Raw genomic sequence first — 27,526 nt, 5'->3', positions numbered from 1 at the left:
CTTAATAAAATAATGATGGATATATGAAAAGTCGACAAGGATATCCACTTAATTCTCGTTTGTTATAATAACATAGAAACATCAGCCCAAATATTCAACTACTTTCTGGGAGGAAATTGGTTAAATAACTTATAGAATGTCCATAAAATAAGTTACTTTGCCACAACTAAGAATTACATCGTAGAATAATAGTTAATAACACTGGACAGTATTCAAGACATAGTGTTAATTTTTAATTAAAGAATACTATTATACTAATTTTGCATTTAGATGAGTTTCTAAATGTACATGCATAGAAAGAACTGGAAGAATTGAGGACTTAGGTAGTTATTTCTCACTGAAGAGATAATTATTATTTTCTACTTTGTGATTTTCTGCTTCCTCCAAATTTCCAACTATATACCCATCTAGCTTTTGTAATCAAGATATTCACATCCATATAAAATAAAATATTCTGAGAAATGATCATTTTATTCCTTTTTAAAAAAATACTTTTTATATCTGAAATGAGTTTTGGATTTTATCAAATGCTCTTTTCAGCCATCTGTTTAGGGGTTGTGTGGTTTTTCTCATTTGACTTCTTGATCTTGACTTATTGGTCTGATACATTAATAGGTTTTCTAAAAAATAAACCATACTTGTCATTCTAGAAGAAGCTCTACCTAATTATCGGACTAATTTAATCCTGAGAGGACTCAGAGTTTCCTCCTCCAAAAGTAAGGGAGACAAGCCAGGACCTCCAATAATTTATTTTACTCTTTGACATCCGTTTATGTTTTTACAAAACAATTTTTTACACGTGCTTCATATCATTTAATCCTGTGACAGATGCAGGCCAGGTATGATTGCCTCATCTTACAAAAGACAAAACGACGGGTCCAGAAAAATTAAATAATTACTCGGCCAGATGGTAGTAGAGCCAGGAAAAGAACACGAGCTCCCTGCTACACCTCGCGGAAGTAAGCCTCACTGAACTTCCCTTTCTGCTGCTTTGGGAAGGCTAACACATTATTGCCATCTCCCTCACGCTCCGCAGACGGGAAGACTTCCTGCCTCGGCTATTAATGTACCAGGAACCCCATCTTAGCTTGTAATTGCTTGCCTCTGATAGGGTCTGTTCATAAAGTGAAGAAAGTCTGGTTACCACGCACAGGACACTGGGCAAGAACCCAGGCAGTGGTGGGGTCTCTGGCCCCTCTCCAGCCTCTGCACGGACAGACACTCACAGCCCTCTGAGTGGAGGGCCTGATTAACCGGGCACTGCCGATGCCTCACAGAGCCTCCAGCCTGCCCTTAGAGAGAACTGTCCTCTTCCAAATGACCTTCTCACTTCTTCGCTTACCCGGCCATCCACCTTCAGTATCCTCACCCTTCTTGGGGCTTTTTTTCTGGCTCCAGAAAGTTTTAGAGTCTGTCCTCCCTAATAAGTTCCTTGCCCACTCTTCCACCTCCACAGGCATGACTCTAGAAAGGGTGTCCAGTCCTCCTGGCTGCCTTGAGACATACAGTTTACACCTGGGGTCTCTCAGCTGTTAACAGCATCCCCTTTTGCTCTCATTCACCACGATGGCCATGAGGAATCAATGAGGCAGGAAGAAAAGACCCGGGCCCAAGATTTACGATCAAAGCCCTCTCTAGCCCCATCCACTCCATCTGGAAGCCCTGTTTGCTGTATTTTCAAGTATATCAGGGATCTGATCATTTTCTTCCAGCCCACTGAGATTCTAAACACAGTAACCTCTCACCTAAATTACCCTTATACCTCTTCCCTTCAGCCTTGGATCTATTTTTGAGCATGGTAACCAGAACCATCTTTTTACAACATAACCCAGGAATGACCCCTTTCTGCCAGGAACCTTGCAAGGCCTGCCATCACCCTCAGTGTAAAGACTCAAGTCCTTACAGTGGACTACAATGTCCTTTACAATTTGCGTCCCAACCCCCAACGCTCCACTCTCTGACCTCATCTCCTCTGATCCTTTCATTCCCTAACTCTGCTGCTCCCACGCTGACCTCCTTGCTATTTCCCACACACATCAGACATGCTCTACCTCAGGGCCTTTGCACTGGCTGTCCCCTCTGCCTGGAGTGCTCTTTACCCAGAGATCTGCCTGGCGGATTCTTCTCCTCCTTAATCTTTGCTCAAATGTCCCCTTTTTCATGAAGTCATTCTGGCTACCCTTCTTGAAATTGTACCACCTTCCCCAAATGCTTGATCCTCCTAGCCCATTCTATTTTTTCCTCATAGAACTCGTCATTTTCTAACAAACCACATAATTTTCTTATTGATTATGTTTATCTTTCTGCTTCCCCCCTCCCCATCTTCTAAGTTCCACGTGTCAGGGGTGCTTATCTGTTTTAGTCACTGAGTTATTTCAACTCCCTGGAACAGTGTCTGGCGCACAGTAGATGCTCAATAAATATTGATTGAAAAGACAAATAAATGAAAGCCCCAAATCAATTTTCCTGAACCCAAATCCACTCTCCCTGAGTCCTTGTGCTCCGCATTCCCATCAAGACCATGCTGCCAACCCTGACTTAGCGCTGCGTTTAGGAAGAGCCCCAGCACTCATCTTGGGGCTCCGTGAAGGAAGATCACCCTGTCATCTCTGCAACTCAGTTTATGTATCTCACAAAGGGTGAGAAGGAGAGAGAGAAGTCCTTTCAAATGGACAGGGGTCTCATCCTAGTAAGAAGCCCCGCTGCGAGTGTGTAGTGATCTCCGGGGCTCCACCCACCTCCCGCACCCAGGAGGGGACAGCCCTGGGAAGGGGGCAAACAGCCAGGCTGGTACCTGTGGCTTCACGTCCTCCTCGTCCTTGTAGTAATAGAGCTGCTGTGCCCTCAGCACGAAGTATCTCTGCTGCCAGTTTTTCACGAGGGACCTCTGCTTCTTCAGCCAACCCATCTTGATGGGCCTTTCCAGTGGGTTGGGGATGGAAGCGGGGTGAAAGGCCGCCATCTGCTCTCCGGTCATCACACTCCTTGACCGAGCTGTGGAGAGGGACAGACAGGCGGGCTGACAGGGGCTGTGAGCAGTGTGCAGGGAGGGGCCGGGAAGCGCTGGGCCCCAGCTAGGCCGGGCTCAGGGGTCCAGATCTGCAGCAGACAGGATGCCCCGGAACCCAGCGGGCCAGCCGAGGGGCTGTCTCCCATCAGCGCCGGCCCTGGGGCCCTACACCCTCAAGGTCCGGCAGCTGGAGTCAGCGCCCTCGTTCTGCAAAGCCAGAGATTGGCTGGAGCCTTCAGAAGAGGAAGTGGCCGCAGCATCTGACAAAAGGTGCTTCCTTTTTCCTGCGTGGGAGTCAATATCTGACAAGAGAGGGGAGAAAATAATGCCTCTTGCTCTCAGGGTTCAGGGTGAGTCCCACACAGCTGCAGAGGCAGTCAGAAACTGCCCGGCTTCTTCCTCACAAGGAGTCACCGTGTTCCCCAACCTCACTGTCCAGTACTGCCCTGCCCCAGCGGCCCCCCAAAGCCCGCTGACCCCTGACAACACAGCCAGCGTGCAGGATGCCAGCACCTCCTGAATCTTCCTGCCCAGTGTCGTCAAGTACTCTCTGTTCCCCGCCCACGGAGAGTGTTCACAGCCCTTTCTGCTGGACCAAGGGCCTCCCTGTAGCTGCCTTCCTACTACGTTTTCAGTTGGGCTGTCCCTCCCATGGGGCTGACAGCACACAAGCATTTGAAAATGACGTGAATCTGCCACCAGGACACAGATGCAGAATTTGAATCCAGACCCCCCCAACCCACTGCATCCTGTAGTTTGCTTTTGTTTTCACATAAGAGCTCTGCCTCTCATCAGATTAGATCCAGGTGTCTGCAGCTCGTCTCCATGGTAACTCCCACCCAGGATAACTCTCTCCTTTCCTCCTCTCCACAGCGATCCATCAGCCGGCCTGTGGTCCCCTGGGAGTCAACATGTCCTTCCTCTGATTCTCCCCTTCCTTCTTTCGCAGCTGGTTCAACAGTTCCCTTAAAACCGCATTGGAGCTCCGTGTCTCCTCGACCTTATGCGGTGTGCTCCACACTTGCCAGTCCCCAGTGTTTGCATTCTCCTCCTTGCAAGGAAGTCTCCGTCTTATAATTCCTTTATCCAGCTTTTGTCAGTCCCCAGAGCATTCACGAAGAAGCTGAACTAAGCCACTCTCATCCAATCTCATCTCGCCTGGTAAAGACCAGTTTTTCCTTTCTTTGCTTTTTGACCCTGGGTACATTACGCAACTTCTCTGAGCCTCAGTTTCCTTGCTTGTGAAATTAGGATCATCATAGCCCCTATTCTACGGAACTGTTGTGGAGATTAAACAGGTTAATATATATAAACCACTTTGCACAGTCCCTGGTCCAAGGTGAGCAAATGTCACTCATTATTTTTATCAACAGATGACTTTACTTCCTACTGCGAAGATGGAGATCATCTTCGAGAACCTCCTAAACTTCCCTCTTCGTTTCAAAATATTGCTGCATTGTCCAACTTTCCCTCTTCCTCTACTCCCATTTTCAATGCATTGAATCAACAGCTTCTCTCATCGCTTTTGATTCCTTTCTTTCTATCTCCCTCTAGGCCTATAGTTTTTGTCTTTTATTTATATTCATGACTTGCTTTCAAATACCAGAATCTTATACAGCATTACAGAGTCTTTCTTCCACTGAGTCTAACTGGATCCAGAATTATCACCCTATTTACATAGCTCATCCTGGATTGCTATCTGAAGTGGACTCTGCCCTAACTGGGCTCCCTCAACCCCACAAGTGGTCTGCGCTCCTGTCACATACCCTCATTCCCAAGGTGCCAACTTGCAGTCATGCCTCGCCTCCCACCAGGGACTGGAGAGATCATACTATGCTGTACACCAGGGCACAAGACACACCTGATTCAACCTCCTATTAGACAGATATCATAAGAGTGCAGATACTCCCATACCCTGTTGCAGTAAAAAGTAACTTGACATTTTGATGAAAATTCAGCAGTGTGTTAGCAAAGGGTTTGCTTTATATCCATGTGTCCCGGCACGCCAGTTAAGAATTTTATCTTTGATCTTAATCTTCAGTTCACTGCAATCTTCAAGGCCTTCCACCTGTAACTCAAAGAACAGCCGCTCTGGGGCTGATCACTTGCTCTAAGGCTGTTTAAATGATCTGAAGGAAACAGAGGAGGGTTTGGGCAGGAATACAGTGGGGAGGAGGGAACTGGAAGAACTGTGCCCAGCTCTGTGTCTCTCTAGGTCAGAAACTGTAACATGGAAAGGCTCACGTTCGTGCTAGAAACAGGGCAGAGATGGAAAGAATGGTTGGCACGCAGAATTTCTGAAGAGTGAGGAATTCTGGCAGACGCACGGGGACTTTCCCTCCCCTCGGTAGCCTCTGCCCAGCCCAGAGTGACTTCTGTGCTCATCCAGCTGAAGCAGTATCAGACTTGGGAGGGAGGGCTTCTAGGCTTCTAGGGCGATACCACCAAAGGCAGCCAGCGCAGGAGAGGAGGAAAGCAGGTGGGTGCCACGTGGTGGCTGTGAAGACTCAGGTCCCCGCAGACTCAGGCTACCCCCAGAGACCCACAGGAACTGTTCGGACTGCTCTAGAAAATGGGAGAAACTGAAGAACTCCAACAAGAATTGGAGAAGTAGGATAGGGGGAACAGGGGCCAAAAAGACACCATAGACTGAAGAGAATGAACCCAGCACAGAAGAATTCAGCTGCTGGGATAGCTCTGGGAAACTTTTTTATGCTCTGTAGTGGCCAAAACAATAATAGCAAAAACAAATATGCAACACTCAAAACCTCCCCCTAGAAGCATCTGTGCATTGCAGAATGACCTGGCGAAGGAAGAGTAGATATGAGAATGTTACGTTCTCATACTTGGCCAAGAGGGGTCTTGATGTCCTGGTGACAAGTAGGTGAACACTTTGTCCGTATGCATGGGATCAAGGTCTTGGCTAACCACCTGTTATATTTCAGAAATGATCCCATTCACCCATACATCCACCATACGTGATATGACTGTGGGCACTGGGCCATGAGTACAGATGACTCAGAGCAAACTGTCACTGCTCGAATCAGGCCTGAACACTGGGGAGATGACAGCAGGGGTTCTGATGAGACAGTAACGAAGCAGGGGCTCCTTCCGTCCCATATCAGAGCCATCTCCCACCTCAGCCCTCAGTATGGCTCATCGACCAGCCCTATCATGGGGTGATTCAAATAGCAGAGAAGAAAGCCTGGTGGGCCTGAGTTGGACTTGTTTTTGACGACTTTCCTCGTTCGTTCCTTTGAACAGTCTCTCTTGTCTGTGGGTGTGACATGTTCCCGGATAAAGTAAACAAAGAGATCTGTTACTATTTCTAGAGCTGTTTCTCATAATGAAAATAATAACCGTGATAAGCTTTGCTTGTGAGCCAGTCATCACATACAGAGCGCACGATCCCAGCCCTTCGGGAAGGACGTCTGAGCCAGGCCGTGGGCTGGACCGGGGGCCGAGGGAAGACCAGCAAAAGGCGAGTAGTTGGAAGGCAGTTGCTAAGAGTTTGCAGAACACTCTAGGGAGGTGGGAAACCCACCCGTACTCTAGTAGATAAAGAAAGAACAAGCCCCCAGCACTGCACTGTCCAGTACTGTAGCCACGTGCCGTGACTGGATACGGACATTGAAATGAATTAAAATAAATTAACTTCAGTGCCTCGGTCACACCAGCCGCATTTCAAGTGCTCAGTAGTAGCCCATGTGGCTCATGGCTATAGTAATGGACAACACAGGAAGAGAATATTTCCATCATCACAGAAAGGTCTATTGGTTGGCTCTTCCGGGAATCTGAATAGTATCATTACCAAGCATGAGACAAAATGGGCCATAAAGGTATGGGTAACATTTCATCAAAGAGAGAAATCAAACTGGAAGGTCCCGAAAAGTAGCTTCTTTTCAGAGTGAGAAGTTCAACCTTGATCTGAGAGCTAACAGGGACCAATCTCACGTACCTAAGCAAGGGAGGTTCATGATAAAATAGAGACAAGTTAAGTAATTGAACCACATAGGCTGCATTTTGGTCTGCAGGTGAGGGAGGGCAAGAAGAGACATAGAAAGAAGACACGTGAAAGAAGTTCCACAGTCTCAGGGGTGCTGTTTCTGCAGTAGAAGGTAGCTGCTTTTTGCCCCAAGTTGGAGCGAGAAAAAATTAAAGGAGGAAGTATAAACAGGGAAGTCAGCTGGGGAGGTGTTATCACTTCCTCTCTTTATCTTCTCATCTTCTGACTCCACCCTCCCCCCACAGAAAATCAATCACAAAATCTTCTAGGGTCTACTTCTGAGATATTTCTTCCATCTTCTCTCAACTCTGCATGAGTTTAGATTCTGTTTTAGAGGCTCCGAACATGTGAGATGGGAATAGTTCAATCAAAGCTGGAAAACCACTGAAGGTATTTTCTCAATATGTTGATCTGAGCAGTGCATTAGTCTGGGAACCTTGTTTAAATAAAGTTGAAAAGGGAGTAGAATATACATAGCTTACCCCCAGACACCCTCTCCTGAGCTGTAGACTCATCTACCCGACTGCCCGCAGGTACCTCCGTAAGGATCTCCAGGTCACGTGATGCTAGTTGAACTTACCGTCTTCGTCCCCCTACCTCCTACCGTTCCCCGGGCTTATGTGGCAAACACACACAAGCCTGCTTTTCTATGGTTTGCTGTGACTGACTTCTCCCCGGTCAACCAGCCAAACCAGAAGGCTGACCCATTCCTACAGTCCTCACAATCAATAGCTCTTTTTCTCTCTGATCCCTTCTCTCTACCCCTACCTGGTTTTCTTGGCCCATTCATCCTCTCCCGGGATTGCCGCAATAGTTCCCTGTCCTGTCTCCCTCCTACCAATCTCATCTCTAATCCACTGATGACATTGTTTGTGACATGGTCCTTCTGAAACACAAATCTGATCAGGTTACTCTTTGACCTAGAAGCCTTCAGTGACCCTCCAACATCTTCATCCTAAAAGATGAAGACTAAGCTCCCTACCATGGGGTTCAGCGTCCTTTGTGATTCTCCTGTTGCATGTCCTGCTCTCTTCCTGCATACCCATTCTGCACTCCATCCATGATGGTATTCCATTCCCTCTGCTGGACTCTTCTCCCCACCCATTCTCACCCACCCCCAGTTCTTGAAATGTTCTTGTTCGTCCTTCAAGACTTACTTCCGGCCACACCTCCCATGAGAAACCTTCTCAGCCCAGCCAGACTGAGTCACACCCTGGGCTCTATTCCCTCTTAACTGGGGACACATGTCCTTCAAATCACTTATCATCCCTCCTGGTGCTTTTTCTTACTCTGTCTTCTCTCTCAACTTGAACTCTAAGAGGACAGGGGCTCTGCTTTCATGCTTAGCCTTGTTCGCCCTGTATCCCCCACATCTAACACAGTGCTGACAAAGAGAGGGCAGGTGAGGTAGCAGAGAGCACAGCCTTCTACATATGCAGCCTTGGGTGAATCATGTTCTGTCTCTGAGAGCCAGTTACTTTCTCTGTGAAACTGTGATAACATACAGCTAATTTCATAGCTCGTGGAGTGGCCAGTCTATAAGAATTAACAAAGATAAGTGGACGGGCCCCAGCCAATGTCTGCCTCTTAAAACATGGGCATTAAATGGAAGCTATTATTGTTAGCAGTATTATCGTAGAATGGACTGGATATTATGTTATATGAGAGAAAAGGAAGAAGAGATGAAAGGGAAGAGAGGAAAGGAGGGAGAGAGAATGAGGAAAGCAAAATTCCAGGTGTGAATCTGGAGGCCTGAATTAGGATGGCGGCCAGGGAGATGGAAAGCGTAGGAGAGGCAGTGATGAGGCGGACCACCAGAGCTCCAAAGCTGGCTGAACAGGAGGTGGGTGGGAGTTTGGGGTTTGGGTGGCTCAGGTGAGGGGCCTTTTCCATGCATTCATCCAATGCACATTGGCTGAGCCCTTGGCACGCACCAGGAGCAGTGACTGGGGCTGGGATCTAAGATCAATCAGACACAACCCTGCCCCACAAACATTCAGAGACCTGAGAGACTTGTTCGTCGAAGCTGGGAAGGAAGCAGAGAACATGGTGGGTTGGAATAGGCAGGAAAGTCCTGTTCTGGGTGTGATGCTATATGAGGGTGGGCTGAGAGATTTTGACTTCCCCAGAATTCTAGTTTTGACAGGTGAGGCCTGTGGGCTCAGAAAGAGCTTATTGGGGAAAAAGAGGTACAAGTGAAAGCCAGGATGTGAGAATCTCTGATCCGGAAAGTAACATAATAGATGTTCAGAAATCAAAGAAAAGGCTGATCCCAGAGGAGACTGGCATTAACTCAAAGCACTGGAGATCAACTTAGATACAAGACAGAGAAGGTTACAGTTTTCCTTGGGACTTTACAGAGAGCTTGCATTAGGTATCAATGTGGGAGAAAAGAAGCACAGCAAGAAAATCCACTATCCCCAAGAGCTTCGCAATGGAGCAGGGGTTGCTTCCTGGAAGGGGAGTGAAAGGAGAGAGGCTGCCCTCTTGTGCCAAGCAAAGATCCAGGGCCAGTTTTGGTCCATCTCACACCCCGGGGCCAGGAGCTGTCCTGGGGGAGAAGATGGTGCCCCTGGATGGATGGATGCAGCCACTCTCCAGGGTAACAGCTTGATGATAGGAGCACCAACTGGGTTTCAGCCCTGCTCACCCTTTCTTCCAAGACTCTTGACCATGCACTTACACAGACATCCACGTTCTGCAAGAGGACCCTTAAGGACATAAAGCACCATTCAGAAGCAAGAGGTCCTTTACAAAGAAGTGGGGGTTTTTGGGGTTTTTTTTTTTTTTTTTTGGTACGTGGGCCTCTCACCTTTGTGGCCTCTCCCGCTGTGGAGCACAGGCTCCGGATGCGCAGGCTCAGCGGCCATGGCTCACGGGCCCAGCCGCTCCACGGCATGTGGGATCTTCCCGGACCGGGGCACGAACCCGTGTCCCCTGCATCTGCAGGCGGACTCTCAACCACTGAGCCACCAGGGAAGCCCACAAAGAAGTGTTTGAGTTTCTGATCTCACTGTTCTCTCTCAGAAAATGATATTTGGCAGTGTAGGTGAGCAGAAGGCCCCATGGCTCAGGAATAAATATCTTTTTTTCTTAATTTATTTTTTTATTGACGTATAGTTGAATTACAATGTTGTGCTAATTACTGCTGTACAGCAAGTGATTCAGTTACACATATATACATTCTTTTTCAATTCTTTTCCATTATGGCTTACCACAAGATATTGAATATAGTTCCCTGTGCTATACAGTAGGACCTCATTGTATATCCATTCTAAATGTAATAATTTGCAGCTATTGTACTAACCCCAAACTCCCAGTCTATCCCTCTCCTTCCCCCCACCTCGCGCATGGCAACGACAAGTGTGTTCTCTATGTCTGTGAGACTGTTTCTGTTTTGCAGACATGTTCATTTGTGCCTTATTTTAGATTCCACATGTAAGTGATATCATATGGCATTTGTCTTTCTCTTTTTCACTTACTTCAGTTAGTATGATAATCTATAGTTTGTATCCGTGTCGCTGCAAATGGCATTATTGCATTTTCTTTATGGCTGAGTAGTGAAGAATAAATATCTTTGTGCTTTTATGGCATGTCTGCAGGTTATAAGGTGCTAGAGCTATGGAGAGGTTTTTGAGGGCAAAGACCACGTCTTACTCATTTTAGTATCCTGAGGACCCTCACTGTGTCTGGCTTAGAAAAGTTAATTGGAAGGAACAAAGAGAGGAAGAAAATGTACGTGTGTGTGTGTGTGTGTGTGTGTGTGTGTGTGTGTTAATGTTGAATAAAGTTCAAATAGAAAATCCATAGGATGGATTCTCTTTAACAAAGAAATTCATATCCTTTAAATTAACCAATCAGAAAAATTTCTTGGGCATTTCTTATGTGCAGGGAGTGGTGCTAGGTAATGTGCAGAGTTTAAAAAATAGAGGAAGCTCTCTAAATTAGTGAACTCTAGATTGTGAGGCTTCAAATATTTGCTGTGCACCCTGGCACACAAAAATGCATCCTACTGCACCCTGCTGCCAAAGCTGCCTCCATCCCAGCCCTAGTTCTTTTTTTTTTTTTTTGCGGTATGCAGGCCTCTCCCTGTTGTGGCCTCTCCCGTTGCAGAGCACAGGCTCCAGACGCGCAGGCTCAGCGGCCATGGCTCACGGGCCCAGCCGCTCCACGGCATGTGGGATCTTCCCGGACCGGGGCACGAACCCGTGTCCCCTGCATCGGCAGGCGGACTCTCAACCACTGCGCCACCAGGGGAGCCCCCAGCCCTAGTTCTTGACGGGCCAGAGCTCTGTCATGTTCTCCTTGTATAAAGAAGGAGATTCATAATCAATCAGAAACCATGAAATGGGAAAAGACGGAGGCTCAGGTATCAGAAAATAGGTTCCCAGGGGCAGGAATTTTTATAAATTATTTTCACCAATCAAACCACACCTTCTAGAAGAGCATTTGGCCAATTGAAGGTTCTCAATAACTATTTCTTGAGTGAATAAAAGAAACATTTTAGAGAGAAGTGTGAGTCACCTTGAGGCATTTTCCATTTGCAACAAACGTTGACTGATCTACCCATTTGTGGGACGTCTAGATGTGCTCACTTGAGCCCATGCAAGCAGAGCAGCCGGGGAAGATAGAATCCCTGATGTAATAATGATCCCCACCAACAGTGACGTATTTAATGAGGTCTTACCTGCGCTAGACACCATGCAAGCACACTTATCTATCAAGGCTTCCTGGTTGAAGGCTCACCCTACCTCTTCATGGTAAGTTCTATCTTACAGACCAGGAACCGGAGCTCACAGAACTGAAGTGATTTGCCCAGGTACACGGCTAGAAATCTAATTTCAAAGCCCAGTATCCGTACCTAGGCCACACAGCCCACAGAGAGGCACATGCTCTAGTGGTAAAGAGAGGTGCCTAGACTGAGAATCGTGTGTAATAATTCACAGGGTTAGACAGTAAGGGTGAGATGAAAGGGGACGGGCCACTATTCCCATCACGGAGATGCCAGCCTCGGCCTCCACCCATTCTGCCGCAATGTTATGCATAAACCACTTCGTGCTACCTTTTCCTTCCATCCTAAGCTCTGCAAGGCTCGGCAGGCCTTGATGAAAGAGTGATGGGGAAGTAACACTGAAGCCTCCAGCCCAGCCCTGAGGCTATCCTAACACCCTGTCAGGAAAATGGACATATTACTGGTTCTGCCACGACTTACTGGCTCTCTGCACAAGCTCCTTTGAAGAGACCTAAGGATCCTGACCAAAGCCCAGTGGGGCTGAGGCGTGGGAGAGAGGAGCACGGAACCAACCCGAGGGGGGCCCCACACTCGGCCCACAGGGCAGCTCCCAGAGGGCCCCCCACCCTTGCTGAAGAGGCAGCCCTGGAAGCCGTGGGAAACAGCAGGCCCCCGCATGGCTGCCTCCCTGGAGATGGTCAGTAGGGGTCCAAACACCATTGTGTACACCTAACACACACTCACACCCACACCCACACACTCACACACTCACCCACACCCACACACACTAACCCCCACACACTCACCCCCACACACCCCCCCACACACTAACCCCCACACACACTCACTCACACACACGCACACACTCTCACACACACTCACGCATGCACTCACCCACCCACTCACACACATTCACACCCATACTCACACACCCACACCCACTCACACCCACACCCACACACTCGCACACCACACTCACCCACACGCACCCACACGCACACTCTCACACACACGCACCCACATGCACACACTCACACACACATCCACACACACCCCCAACACACTTGCAGACCCTCAGCCTTTCTAGTTATCAGACTGTGGGAAGACAGCCCTCCTAGAAGAAAATTAAGTCTTTTAACTTCAGAACCTCCAAGCCCACTTTCTTTACCTCTTTTCTCTTTTCCTTGTCAAAGGCAAACTGACCTCTTCTTTGAAACACCCACCATTCAGGGGGGTGGGGAAATTTAAAAATCTTTCCACTCTCAAAACCTGGCATTTAGACTTCAGGATAAATTTATCCTGTGATTACTCTCCTGGATTTTTTTTTTTTTAATTCTCAGTTTCCTTTTTAACTTGGGCTTAAAAAACTTTGCTCCACCCCCAACCCCCCAAAAGGTAATGAGATGTGAGACTAAGGACAGCCAAGGGGCTTTCTCTGTGCACCCAGAATTCAGTCACACGGGCCTTCCCAGGCCGCTTGCCCTGAGACACATTTACACAACCTAATTCAAAGAAATACCTAAGGTTGTTCCTGAATACCTGTCTCCAGACCCAGGAACTGAGCAGGTTTAATTTCCCCATGTTCTATAGCTCATAGAAATGTATTGTTTGACAAGTGAGCCTTTCAAGGTCAAAAAGCAAACTCTGCTTCGCAAAGGGATTTAGCACACGCAGCTACGTCTTTTGCAGGAAGAAGCAAAAATGCGGTCTCTGTAGCATATGAATAAGAGAGAGCGAGCTGGCTTTCGGTTTCTTCTTCAGGCTTGCAAGTGCTACACTGTGAATCCGCCTGACTAGGCTACCTTTCCAGGGCCACCCTTCTGGTGTTCATTCTGGAGCTCGCGTGTCTCGGGAATGTGGAGAGCAGTTGTCTCCATCCATTGCAACACTTCACCAGCCCCCTCGGCCTATCTTTGCATAACAGGAAGCCAAGCATAAAAACAAGAAGCATGCAGAATTGTGAGTGCTTCCGACTAAACACTGCTCGGAACTGCCTCTTCCTCAGCACATGGTGTAGTGGAGATTTGGCAATCGGGTGGCACACACACCCCGAGGTCCACACTGTGGCCCCTTAACTGTATCCAAGCTAACTGGCTTCCCAGATATGGATGGAAGGAAGGACTTTGCATCATTGACACAGTAAGCTCCAGAACTATTGACCCTTCCACGGTCAAAGCCAGTCATTTGCTCCAGGTAAGGGGTTCTGCTTAGTCACTAGCATTCATAAATAGGTAGTGCATTAGAATGCTTGAAGTATTTATATTTTATAAGCCCAACTAAATTCTGTGGCTCTAGTAACTCACAGCAGTGACCCAACCAGGCCATTGCCTAAGGGCTGGCCTCAATAATCAAGCACTGGGCCTTGATGAAGCTACAAGCTATCAACCAGCCTACAGATGTCACTCCAGTCTGTTCCTGAGGCCCTCTCTGGTCCTCGGGAATAGTGATTTTTAACCATACAGTTCTAATAAGAGTGTGAACAATGAACAATTGTTGCAGTGGAATGGGCCTGGCATACAAGTCATAATAGGTCTCTCTTACTCTACAATCTGATTAAAAGATTCATTTTTTATTAATTTTTATTGGAGTATAGTTGCTTTACAATGTTACATTACTTTCTGCTGTACAGTAAAGTGAATCAGCTATATATATATATATATATATATCTCCACTCATTTTTGGATTTCCTTCCCCTTTAGGTCACCACAGAACACCAAGTAGAGTCCCCTGTGCTATACAGTAGGTTCTCATTAGTTACATATTTTATACATAATAGTGTGTATATGTCAATCCCAACCTCCCAATTCATTCCGCCCCCCTCCCCGCCTTGTTATCCATATGTTTGATCGCTACGTCTATGTCTCTATTTCCGCTTTGCAAAGAAGTTCATCTGTATCATTTTTCTACAATCTGATAAAAGATTCTATTAAAAATGGAGGCCATTAGATTATGGATGGAGGACAGAGGACACCCATAAATTATGAATTAGTTTCATAGGTGTGATTAGGCATGTGATTAGGAAATAAAATGTCCGTATTTTCAAAGATGCATACTTAAGCATGGGGAATAAAATTACACAGTGTCTGGGATTGGCTTTAAAATATCTCAGCAAAGAAAAGAGAAACAAAGGAATAAAGCAGATGTAAAAACTTCTTCATAATTTTGAATTTCAGTAATGGATCTACATGGCATTTCATTATATTTATTCTCTATGTTGGTGTTTGAAATGTATGTATCATAAAAAAATCTTTTTCAAGATTCTACTAGGCCTTAAAAAATAAATTCTTTTAGGCTTAAGATTTTTTCACACATCAGCTATTGCCCTGAACTTCAACTTGCTGGTTTTCCCAGGCCTGCATTTCCAGACCTGTTAGTTATTCCTCTGAGCACAGCGAAGTGATGTTACACAGATGTTCTACCACACACGTACACATTCCCCCGCCCCAGACAGATCCAGCCCCTCCGTTGCCCCCGCACTGTCACTTTATCAGTTAATGAAGGGGAAGAACCGAGGGACTCCTGATGCTTCCAGTTACGGATAATATTTCCTGTAAAGTCAGCTTGTACTCAAACTGTTCACGGTGGTGATGGTCTGTCTGTGTACATGTACACACACACACACACACACACACACACACACACACACACATATATAATTCCCCAGGGTCACAGAAGGAGCTTAAAAAAACAGCTGTTGCAAGGAAGGCAAAGAGACTTGCTAGACAATTCCTTCTGACCGGAAGTAACGTCTGGGACATCAGAGGCCTAGTTCCAGATCAATGGAAAGAATAGAGTGACTGATTACAGAGTTTACAATGACAAAATTGGCGGAAGTGCTAGTTCATAGGCTATTGGGGCCTGGTAGATGGCCAACACTGGATGATAGTCTCCCTTCCAGCCCTGTAGCAAGCAGGCAGGCAGGCAGCCTAGAGCAGTGGAAGGCGTATCTGACTGGGCATCAGGAGACCCAGATTCAAGTTCCAGCTCAGACACAAACCAGCTGTGTAACTCTCAGGACCTCTCTGAGTCTTCATTTCTTCGTTTGTAAAATAAAAGGATGGAAATAAACCATCTTGAATGCTTTTCCAACTCTAAATTAAAAAAAAAATTTTTCAACTCTAAATTTTTTTGATTGACCTATCAAACATCTTTCAGCCGATACTTTGTGCTGTAATCCTGTTTTTAATGTGCAACATGACTAACTTAATTTGCCAACTCAGGCAAGAATCCAGTTCCGTATCAAGGTCACAGGTCTGTAGTGATACGTTTATGTAATTGATTAAGAAAAATGAATTTGGCAAAAGACATAATCTTGGTGATTTTAATCAGACACAGATGGTTTGACACGTCCTGGTTAGAGTGTGAATTTCGATATTAGGCTAAAGAAGATCCCCTGAGAAGTCCCAGTAATAATACAGGGTAGGAGGTACAAAGACAAAAGCCACTGTAACTATTACTCAAGGGCTGACAATTAAACAGGCTGCGTGATCGATTTATTCTGGGGTGATACCTTAGCCCCCAAATATTACGGACCCCATCATCCTTCTGGATGCATCTCTCCAACTTTTTGTTTGTTTTTTTGTTTTGTTTTGTTTTTGCGGTACGCGGGCCTCTCACTGTTGTGGCCTCTCCCGTTGCGGAGCACAGGCTCCGGATGCGCAGGCTCAGTGGCCATGGCTCACGGGCCCAGCCGCTCCACGGCATGTGGGATCTTCCCGGACTGGGGCATGAACCCGTGTCCCCTGCATTGGCAGGCGGACTCTCAACCACTGCGCCACCAGGGAAGCCCCATCTCTCCAACTTTAAACCAGGCTTTACATACAAACATCTGCAAATACATCCATGCCTTTTTGACCAAGAAGCCTTCTACTAATTCAGTTGAGATAATAATGAATGTATCTTAAATTTATTTACAAAGATATTCACTGCAGCATTGTTGCTTGAAAAATGTAAACAAGTAAATGTCCAACAACACGGAATCCGTTGAACGAAGTATGGTATACTCATAAAGTAAAATACTATATACCATTAAAGTTGATGCTTTCCTGAGTTATAATGATATGGAAAAAAATAATAATGACATGGAAAACATTGAATTTATGTAGTTAGGTTAAAACGGCTTACTCCAATATACACAGGATGACTCCATTTTGTTAAAAATACACACACACACACACACACACACACACACATACTATAGTGTAAGAAAGTCATAAATACATGTGTGGTGTAGCACAGAAAAACATAATGCAACATTCACACCAGACTGGTGTAGGGTTATAGGTTATTTTCCTGATAGGTGGGATTATGGGTAATTTTTATGTCTTCTCATGCTGTCATTTTTTCATAAAGGGAACAAAAGTTATTTGTAAAATCTGAACGTCAGCTTTTTCTTCAATGATCTGCAGGCTGTTTCCCAAATTAAAAAATTTAAAACTTAACATGAGTCAAGAAAGAACTGACTGAGAGGAATCAGTCCCAATGTTAGGAAGAATTTTCATAATCTAAACCAAAGTGAATTCCAAAAGTTTTCAAATAGAGCATTTCAGAAGCTAGCTATGCTCTCTTGGGCAAATCACCCTTCCCTGCCTGATGGGATTACTTACCAGCAGGATACAATATATAAATGTCCTTTATGAAATATACAGTAGGTATAGGTTTGCTTATTATTGTTGTCATTTCCAAGAATAAGTTTTGCAGATCTTAGTTTCTGCACATATAAAATGAGGCTGTTGAACAGGATGTTTGCTAAGGTCCTTCTAGACCCCAAATTCTTCTACTCTTTGTATATGAGCAGTTTCTACTAATACCCTCAGAGTGTCGAATTAGAGAAAAGGCGAGCAGAGCAGACTCATTATTTAGGAAAGAAAATAAGAGAGAATGTGCTCAGCGAGGGAGGGAGATCAGTATAGTTTGGAGGGTCAGCCCAGACATCAAGGAAACCATAGAACCAGAGCAAGTTCTTTGGGGCTGAGAAAGGGCAGGGCTTGGGCAAAGAGAAGAGTCAGCAGAAAGGCTTGAGGGAGCACAAGGGGGTGCTCTGGGGGAGCCCAGGAAGGAAGGAGCCCCTGAAATTCTGGACGGTTTGACCCCATGGTGTAACAGCCCCATTTCCAAATTTCCATCAAAATGACCAGAGAATGACTTCAGTGATAACAATGGGAAATGGGAAATGAAAGTAAAAGTAAGGAAGCATGCTGTCTGTGAGCTATTTGTGGAGAGGAGGATTTCTGTGAGCTGGAGGCTAGGCAGGACCAAACTGAAAAAGCCGACCAATCCACAGTTCAGTGTCTGTGGAGGAGAAATTGTCCACGAGAGTGGGATGGTCCCCCAAAGAATCTGCACCACCTCCTAGAGGGGGCCAGCAGCACTCGTTGGGGGGAACGGAGGGAGGCCCCAAGAGCACAAAGACCTGGCTGGGCATGCTGTGCTAGCTCCAGCTTACCCCAGGGGCTGAAAGTCCCGCCAGCAAAGCAAGGGTGGGAGGGCCTGTCTTGCTGGCTCCTAACCTGGGCCATTGAACCAGTGAGAGCAGGGAAGACTTTTCCAACTAACCTGGGGCTTCGCCAAGGAGAAAAAAAAAGAAATTCTCCATGAACAGAGCCTCACTCCCTAAACTGAATGCTTCTTAAAAAGTTACAGGTACGCTTACCATGCCACCCAGCAATTCCACTTCTAGGAATCTCCTCACGAGAAGTGAAAGCACACGTCCACAGATTTCTTGTATGCAAGTGTTTCCAGCAGCGTTATTCATAATGGTCAAACTGGAAACGATCTAGAGTCCATCAGCTGCTGGATGCATGAACACAAAGTGCATAGCTGTGCAATGCAACACTGCCCCCAAATAAAAAGGAATGAAGTACTGATACAAGTTACAAGATGGTAACCCTCAAGAACCTTATGCAAGTGAAAGACACTGAATGCAAAAGACAGCATATTGCAAATCCATGGAAGAAAAGTACCCAGAAAATTCAACATTCTAGAGACAGAAAGCAGATGGGAGGTTGCCTGGAGCTGAGGGTAAAAGTAGAGATTGGCCGCAAATGGGCAGGAGGGAACTTTCTGGAAAGATGAAAGTCTTCTAAAACTGAATTGTGGTCATTGCTGTACAAGGGCCAATTCCTCACTCATTTTATAAAGACCATTTAAAATAGACCATAAACTTCACAAAGTGAGAGATTTGCCTGTTTTGCCACTCAGGTAGCCCAAGTGTCTACAATACTCCAAGAATGCGGTTATTTCAATGTTAGGAAAACTATTCAATGGTTTATTACAGCAATACGTAAAAGAATTGAAAAGCCATATGTTTTCAAAACATTGTGAATTTACATTTGATAAATTTCAATATCGATTGATATTGCAAAATTAATTATCAAGAATAGAATACTTTCTTAGGTGGTAAGGAGTGTCTATCTCAAACCAATGAGACGTAGCTGAAAGAATGCTCTATGTTGCTGAAAATTCAACTACTGAAAATTGAAAAACTCTTCAAGAAAACGTCAAGAAAAAGTTCTTAGGAGCAAGGCCAAGTGTTTGGTGTTTAGCTGTGTAAGGAAAAGTGATGAAGGTGAGAGTTTCAAAGAAACACAAAATGACACAACAGAAAATTTCTGACACTTCTACTGTGGCATATACTCGAGAGCCGTGGAATGTGTGAACGTTTCCATTGCTGTGACATTTTACAATTCCTTTAAAAATTTTTTGAGGATTCACAGAAGAAATCATTCTAAAATCCATGAAACTTAACCCAATAGAAAAAAAAATCAATGTCAAGGTCTTGCTTAGAGCTACTGATGTGGGAAATCACTGAGATTTTACTTCTTCATAAAATATTATTATTTACCAGCATTTCTATCCATTTCAGGCTACGCTTCACGGTACTTGAGAGAGGCTTCGCAGGAGGCAGAGTTTCCCCTGTGACTCTGCCGCTGACATCCTGCAGTTCTGTTTCCTCTTCAAAGCTGTCAAACTTTATCAGCTGTCTGAAAAAAATGCTCTAGGGGTTTCCCCTATTATCGGCCAAGGTCCTCAGAAAAATGTTAGGATTTCTCCTGAAAGCATCTGTCTGAAGTGTGGGCTTCCTCGACAGGCAGACACAGACCTTCACCCTGATCCTTCCCTCTGTGGCTGGCCACCCCTTGACAGTCCTCCCAGCCTCTGCACCACATCGCTTGGTGCCCACAGAAGATCTAGAAGAACATCATTCTTCTTTCTTTTTCCTTTATCCATTTGTTTGCTTTTAGCCGATGGCCGCTGAAAGACAAACTAAGCCTTGAAGTCGTAGGTGCAGAAGCTGAAGAAGCAGGAAGCCCAGATGGACAAACAGGAAGCAGAAGATGGGGAACCACGCATGGGTGACTCGGTGATTGATACCATGACAGGCAGGATTTGCCCCCACTTCCAAGTCCCACTGGTCTGGCGCATCTTATAGCATAAAAGACCTTTTCAAGGTGAAAAATCACTTATGTTTTCATGAGGTTTTGTTGAAAGGGAATCATTTCACTCAACTCAGTGTATGCACTAAATGGAGATACAATAACCGACATGTTTTATAATGAACTTGCATGGGGTACAATCAGGAAAGAAGTAGTAAACCTCTTAATGTGGAATTTAAAACATGGAAGAAAGGATTTCTTCGTGTGCTCAATAACGGATCATACATTTTTCTCCTTCAACTCCTTATCTCCGCCCTTCCCCTCTCTCCTTCACTTTTCTGGCATTTCCTTAATTGTATCAACTGTGAAATGTGAGGGCTTCAAATCCAACCTAAGAGAAGTGGAAGGAAGCTGTACTCAGACTTAAAAATAGCCCCAGAAAACATCTGTTCCTTTGAATATAGTGAAAGATGTTTCAAAATACAAATAGACAAACATAGCTAATTAATTCACTTGAACGTTAAATCCCATTGATATACAGTGTGAGTTTTGTTATACGAGGGATGGATGTATATCGGGGGATGAATTTCCAGAATGCCATTTCTACTGGCATAATTTTGAGAAAGAGTCTTCACAATGACATTCTGGAGTGTTTGGCCATAAAAATAGCACTGACCATTCCAATCTCCAGCACTTTCCCCTGCATGATAAAAAATACTTTGGAAAATGTGACTTCTGTGATCTTTGGGAGGAGGGCTGGAAAGGGAGGGCTGAGGGTTCAGAGTGGCACAGGAAATCTGTGTTTGTAACGCTTAAGTGTGTGGGTGTGTTCACGTGGGCAGGGCTGGAGAGGAAATATGAAAGAAAATGTTTGCAAACCATTGCAGGCAGGAGCTGAATGAGAGACTCAGAGAGTCTATAAAATTTACAAAACATATTTGATATCCATGGAGTGTCCTGGGTTGGGATTATTACAAACTACTCTTGACACCGAAAGCACTATCTATAAGAGAAAAAATTGATATTGGTTTTTGTCAAAATTAAAACGTTTGCTCTTTGAAAGGCACTGAGAGAATGAAAAGCAAGCCACAGATTGGGAAAAAATATTTGCAAACCACATTTCTGACAAAGGAATTGTACCCAGAATATATAAAGAATTCTTAAAACTCAACTATAAATAAACAAACAAACCAATTTTTTAAATGGGCAAACTATTGAACAGAGACTTCACTAAATGAAAAGATGCCAAACATCATCAACTATCAGGAAACCATAAAGTAAAACCACAATGAGGTACCTTCACAATCATATTAGAGTGACTGAAATAAAATTTAAAGACAAACTAACAGTACTAAGGACTGGTAAGGATGAGAAGCAACCGGAACTTTCAAACACGGCTGGTGGGAATACAAAATGGTACAGCTACTCTGGGAAATAATGTGACAGTTTCTTACAAAGTTAAGCATTCACTTACAATACGACCCAGCAGTCTCACTACTCAAAATTTACCAAAGAGAAATGAGACATTATATTCACACCAAAACCTGTAAGCACCTATTTATAGCAGGCGATTCTAACTTCTAAAAATCAGAAGCAAACCCAGTGTCTTTCAACTGATGAATGGCCACATCCACACAATAGAATAATACTCAGCAATAAAAAGGATGAAACTATTGATACAAGCAGGAACGTGGATGAATCTCAAATGCATTCTGCTGTCTAAAAGAAATCAGACTGCAGACAGGCTACGTCCTATACAATTCCATTTATACGATATTTAGGACAAAGTAAAACTATAGGGATGGAGAACAGATGAGGGTTTGCCCAGGGTTGGCCAAGAGGGGTTGGCTAAAAAGAGACGGTGCTGGACCTGTCTATCTCGATTATGTTGGTTATCACATGACTCTAGGCATTTGCCAAAACTCACACAACTGCAGACCAAAGTAAATCCGTTTTACTAGATGTCAATTTCAAAACAAGTTTTTCATCTGCTCTCATTTGTTGCATGTTTGTTACACAGAACCACCTGACATTCTCACTTCCTCCTGACCTTCAAAAGTTTCCATAGCTAATATAAGTTCTTTTTTTTTTTGAATATCAAATGCTGACTTTCTTTCTTTTTTTTTAAACATCTTTATTGGAGTATAATTGCTTTACAATGGTGTGCTAGCCTCTGCCCTACAACCAAGTGAATCAGCTATACATATACATACATCCCCATAGCTCCTCCCTCTTGCATCTCCCTCCCACCCTCCCTATTCCACCCCTCTAGGTGGTCACAAAGCACTGAGCTGATCTCCCTGTACTATGTGGCTGCTTCCCACTAGCTAGCTATTTTACATTTGGTAGTGTATATATGTCCATGCCACTCTCTCACTTCGTCCCAGCATACCCTTCCCCCTCCCCGTGTCCTCAGTCCATTCTCTACAGCTGCGTCTTTATTCCTGTCCTGCCCCTAGATTCTTCAGAACCTTTTCTTTTTCTTTTAGATTCCATATATATGTGTTAGCATACGGTATTTGTTTTTCTCTTTCTGACTTACTTCACTCTGTATGACAGACTCTAGGTCCATCCACCTCACTACAAACTACTCAATTTCGTTTCCTTTTATGGCTAATATTCCATTGTATATATGTGCCACATCTTCTTTATCCATTCATCTGTTGATGGACACTTAGGTTGCTTCCATGTCCTGGCTATTGTACATAGTGCTGCAATGAACATTGTGGTGCATGACTCTTTTTGAATTATGCTTTTCTCAGGGTATATGCCTAGTAGTGGGATTGCTGGGTCGTATGGTAACTCTATTTTTAGTTTTTGGAGGAACCTCCATACCGTTCTCCATAGTGGCTGTATCAATTCACATTCCCACCAACAGTGCAGGAGGGTTCCCTTTTCTCCACACCCTCTCCAGCATTTATTGTTTGCAGACTTTTTGATGATGGCCATTCTGACTAGTGTGAGGTGATACCTCCTTGTAGCTTTGATTTGCATTTCTCTAATGATTAGTGATGTTGAGCATTCTTTCATGTGCTTGTTGGCAATCTGTACATCTTCCTTGGAGAAATGTCTATTTAGGTCTTCTGCCCATTTTTGGATTGGGTTGTTTGTTATAAGTTCTGAATGGAAAAAAGGAAAGTGACCTCTACCATCCCACAGTGACTTGGATTAGGTGAGTGGCCTCAAAAAAGCATGGGAATGTAGGGAAGACCAAAATATTAAGCTAAATCTCCCCAGATGGTAAGAGAGCAGGGAGGGCGGATGGTACCCCTTCAAAGGCTGGTCTACCTCATGGCATGCTGTCCCCAGCAACGAGCCCACACTCCTGCGAAGAAAGTCTGACCATGATCCTCACCCGGATGACTAATTTAGGTGTCTCAGACTAATAAGGGAACCTGGCCAGGGGTGTTTCCTCCCATCAACACGGTCTCTGAATTCCAGTGCTTTCGGGTCTTAGTACAAGGGAAAGCACAATGATAGGTAAGTTGGTGGCGTTAAATACCCTGAAAAGGAGTTCTTTGGTGGAAAGTAGTAGAAAGCCCACTGGGTAGTGTTCAGGAGACTTAATTATCCAGGCCTGGTTCTGCTGCTAACTTGCTGTGTTCATATTTGAGCAGTCTACATAGTGCATGTTTTATCATTGTCTTACCAGACGTTTTTTTTTTTTTGGCTGAAAAAAACAGACTCTGAATCAAGCTGGTTTAATACAGATAGATAATAGATACTTAGATTGATAGATCGACACATACATACATACATACATGGACCAATAATTAGATCAACCAATTGTTCTTAACTGGGGACATTTTGACCCCCAAGGGATATTTGGCAATGTCTAGAGATATTTTGGTTGTCACAACTAGGAGGGTTGCTACTGCCATGAGGTGCAGAAGTCCAAGGTTGCTACTAAATACCCTACCGTGCACAGGGCAGCTGCCACAGCAAACTGTTGTCTGGCCCAAAATGGCCACAGTGTTGAGGCTGAGAAACCCTGATATAAGTATGGACACACACATACATGTATAAACATAATGATGTATGTGCATGTGTGTATAATTTTTTAAAAAGAAAATATTCTTTCAAAAAACTAAGGTAACTTTGGGGAAAAGATCATGGCTCAGGATGATTGGAAATCAAGGTAGATTTTGCAAGTTTTGAGCTCTTAGAGTTCAAGGCCCTTCCTCTTAGTGTCCTACGTTTTGCAAGGCTCAGTTCTAAATGCCCGTTCTCTGTGAACCTCAGGCTGTGAGAAAACAAGCTAGTTGCCGCTTGAGTCAGCTCTGTCCAAGGACAGGCTTGCAAAGGCCAAGCCTGTGGCCACCCATGGAGACGGGTTGGAAGCCAAGAGGGGGAGCTGGGAAAACAGCCCCAAAGAGGCTATTAAATGTATCTGTAAAGGGATGATAAGGCCACCTACCCTCTAGAAGCCTACCATTAAATAAATGACCGTGGGCCACAGGTCTCTTGGAAGCAGAAACGGCAGGTCTCTCCTTGAAATGGAATTCATAATCTCCCTTTTTTTCCCTTTTTATCTTGAAGAGCAGTTTGCGGTTGTTATGCTACTACAAAACAAATAGAACCGTAACTTATGTTCCCCAGTTTGCATAGCTGATTCCATGAACTTTAATACGTTTTGCTTCCTTATGTCAGTCCCAAGTTTTACCCCCTTAGAGCTGTCAGGATATGAAGGGTAATTTTGCCACCTGAAGTTTATACGGACCGAATGAGATAACGGAAAGTACAGTAAATCCCTGTCCCCACACAGTCGGTGGGGGCCAAAATCAGTCATCTACAGCATAAGGTCACGTTATTTTGAAGCTAATGAAATGGCAGGGCGACCTTGAACCTGCTCAGTTGCCCAAGGCAGCTCCAAAGGTCCAGGTGGACCAACAGGCCTGACCCAGCCGCGGCTGAGTGTGCTGCCCTCTGGTGGCCATAGTCAGCTTTAGCTTACACATCAAGGACCAGAATGCGGTCCAGAATGCCGGGACCAGCAGGTCAGAAACAAGAAGCAATTCTAAGAATTTCCCAGTTAGTTGTCACCCTTGTATTGTCCCAGGCCAGGAACAGTGGGCCAGGAAAGGCTGTAGACTAGAGAATCATGTGGCATTTTCCCTCTACTCGGCTTTCTCTCCCTCCACTCTCTTACACACGACACCCAGAAAATACCCTTGGACAGGACAGAGGATGGACCCATGTGTGCACCACATTGTGTCTAATTATCACAGGGTTCCTTACTGGGGGCGGGGTGCGGGGAGTGGTTTGTTGCTTGGAAACGTAAAACAGTGGTTTTAGCCTTTGTATAGACCCTTTTGAGAGTCTGCACGTACACATATAATTCTTCATACAATTTTGGGAGGGTTGTGCGTTCACTGAAGCCAGTCCAGGACACAGAGGGAAGAACACTGGATACAGGCCTGACAAACATGTCTGTTGGGTAATACATGTATGATCACAGGCCACTCTGAAGCCATTTGGAACCGAAAGGGAAAAGCTCAGGGGTAGGCAAGAGAGAAGGAAGAGAAAATCTATGCCAATTGGAGGATACTAAGCCCTTTACTGTCCTCTAGAACGTGCCAAATGTCTGTATGGCCCCTTAGACATATTTATCTATGCTGTGTATCCCCACCTTCTCTTTTCACCCTTAATACTGGGTTCCTGTTTTACACACCTGAGTTTTTTCTCATCCCCCTGTGCTTTCTGGCCAGAGTCGCTGGCAGGCTGGCAGTGAGGCTTGAGTTGGGAGTGCGGAGACCGGGTGGGATTAGGCCGACATCCCCACCTCACCGAGTGAGTACTACAAGCACTACCCTGTCTCTGGGCTCTGAATGGGGATGAACATCTCTCAATCCCTTTGGGGCTGGAATGAGACACCGTGAAGAGATGAAAAACATGGAAAGAGAATTTGTCTTTAAATTTTGGAGTCTACAGTGTTATTCCCAAAATAAGTCCTTCTAGGCTACCCCACAAGCAATTCATGCTTAGAGCTGGTGAAATAGTGTCAGCTGGCCCTGTATGTTGGCCACGCCCACAGCAGCAGAACCCAAACTTCGCCAGATACCAAGGTGGCACCCTTGCCACTTACATCAGTGTCTCTGCTAGTTGGAATTTAGCAGCCAAGTTTGAGAACCAATGATTTAGAGGAGGGGTAGGGAAGGTTCAGCTCAAGAACCTGATGCCATCTTCATGTGATTCTCTTGAGCCCTGGAATGATGGCTCTGATAGATGAAACTATCAACACATGCAGGCACTGGGGAGCTCGAGGAGAATAAGTTAAGGACCGTGAGAACTGGAGGCTGGATAACGGTTAGGAAGCTCGCAGTAATCTGGAGATAAGACAAGAGGGTGGATCTGAGGTAGAGGTAAGAGAATTAGTAGGACTGATGTGCTCTACTTGGGGAAGGAAGGGGTCCTGGTCAAGAGGTCAAGGTCCGGCTCAACAATCACCCCATTCTTGGGACACAAGGTAGAAAAACATCAAGGCTGACTCTATAATTTGTGGCCCCCAGTACAAAGTAAAAATGTGGGGCTCCTTGTTCAAAAATAATTAAGAATTTCAAGAGCCTCTAACCAAGCGCGGGGACCCTGCGCGGTTGCCCAGGTCGCACACCCAAGCACCAGCACTGAGAAGGTCTTGGCCACTTTAGGAGTGGACGATACAGGGGGTGTATGGAGAGAGACACTTAGAAATGAAAGGCCACTGGGTGATGACTCTGTCTCTTTGAAGTACTCACAGAAGTGCTAGCTGGGGTTATTGTAGGAGGTAGATTTCCTGTTTGTTATTGTAGATTTTCCTGTTTGTCGGTGAATTTCTTGTAAATATTTGAACGGCAGGATTGCCCTGAGGGCTCTGGTTTGCTATTGGCTGCTGGGGAGTCAATGGCACCGGGGACTGTGGAATGTGCCATTCTGGGAGTAGAAGATGATAAGGGTTGTGTGCAAACTGCAATGGTGACATATGAAAACTTATCCATCCAAGTTCAGTTTGGGAAGTAGGAATTGCCTATTAAGGATTTAAGCGTTTATCGAATATTTGGAGGAGCTCAAAGAGCAGACTTCAGGCACCAGGGCAAAACAGAACTGATTCCCTCAGAGACAGATCACCTCTGGGGAAATTCCACAAGTAAGGTCCCTCCGCAGAGGCTGCCGCCACTGCCCCCCATGCCCGAGACCCCACAGAGCCGGCGCTGGAGCTGCGATGTCCAGGAGCCTCACGGGTTCCCATCTTGTTTGCCAGCAATAACCAAGGAGACACGGGGAGATGCCTGCCCTTCACTTCTACGGTCCAGATCACATACCAGTGAATTGACCCAGCAGAACGTCATCTATTTCTAGAATCCTGGCTACGAGGGAGTCTGAGAAACCTTGGTTTCAGGTTTTCAGTCTCTCCAAAGAAAGGAAAG

General features: G+C 45.3%; 1 protein-coding gene across 2 annotated transcripts in view; it reads right to left on the bottom strand.

Annotated features, from left to right (window-relative positions):
* ARHGAP25 (Rho GTPase activating protein 25) overlaps positions 1–27,526 on the bottom strand; it is an 86,228-nt gene that overhangs the window by 43,021 nt on the left and 15,681 nt on the right. The window contains exon 2 of one of the 2 annotated variants that reach the window (XM_082851684.1): positions 2,795–2,994. In XM_082851684.1, the coding sequence (XP_082707810.1) occupies positions 2,795–2,994 (200 nt within the window). Of the gene's footprint in view, positions 1–2,794; positions 3,129–27,526 lie in introns of those variants that run through there. The other variant, XM_082851683.1, reaches the window with a different exon arrangement.

Source organism: Leucopleurus acutus, assembly GCF_964270905.1.
Source record: "Leucopleurus acutus genome assembly, chromosome: 12".
Lineage (NCBI taxonomy): Eukaryota > Metazoa > Chordata > Mammalia > Artiodactyla > Delphinidae > Leucopleurus > Leucopleurus acutus.
The sequence above is the reverse complement of the archived record's forward strand: the minus strand, read 5'-3'. Positions and strand labels throughout refer to the sequence as shown.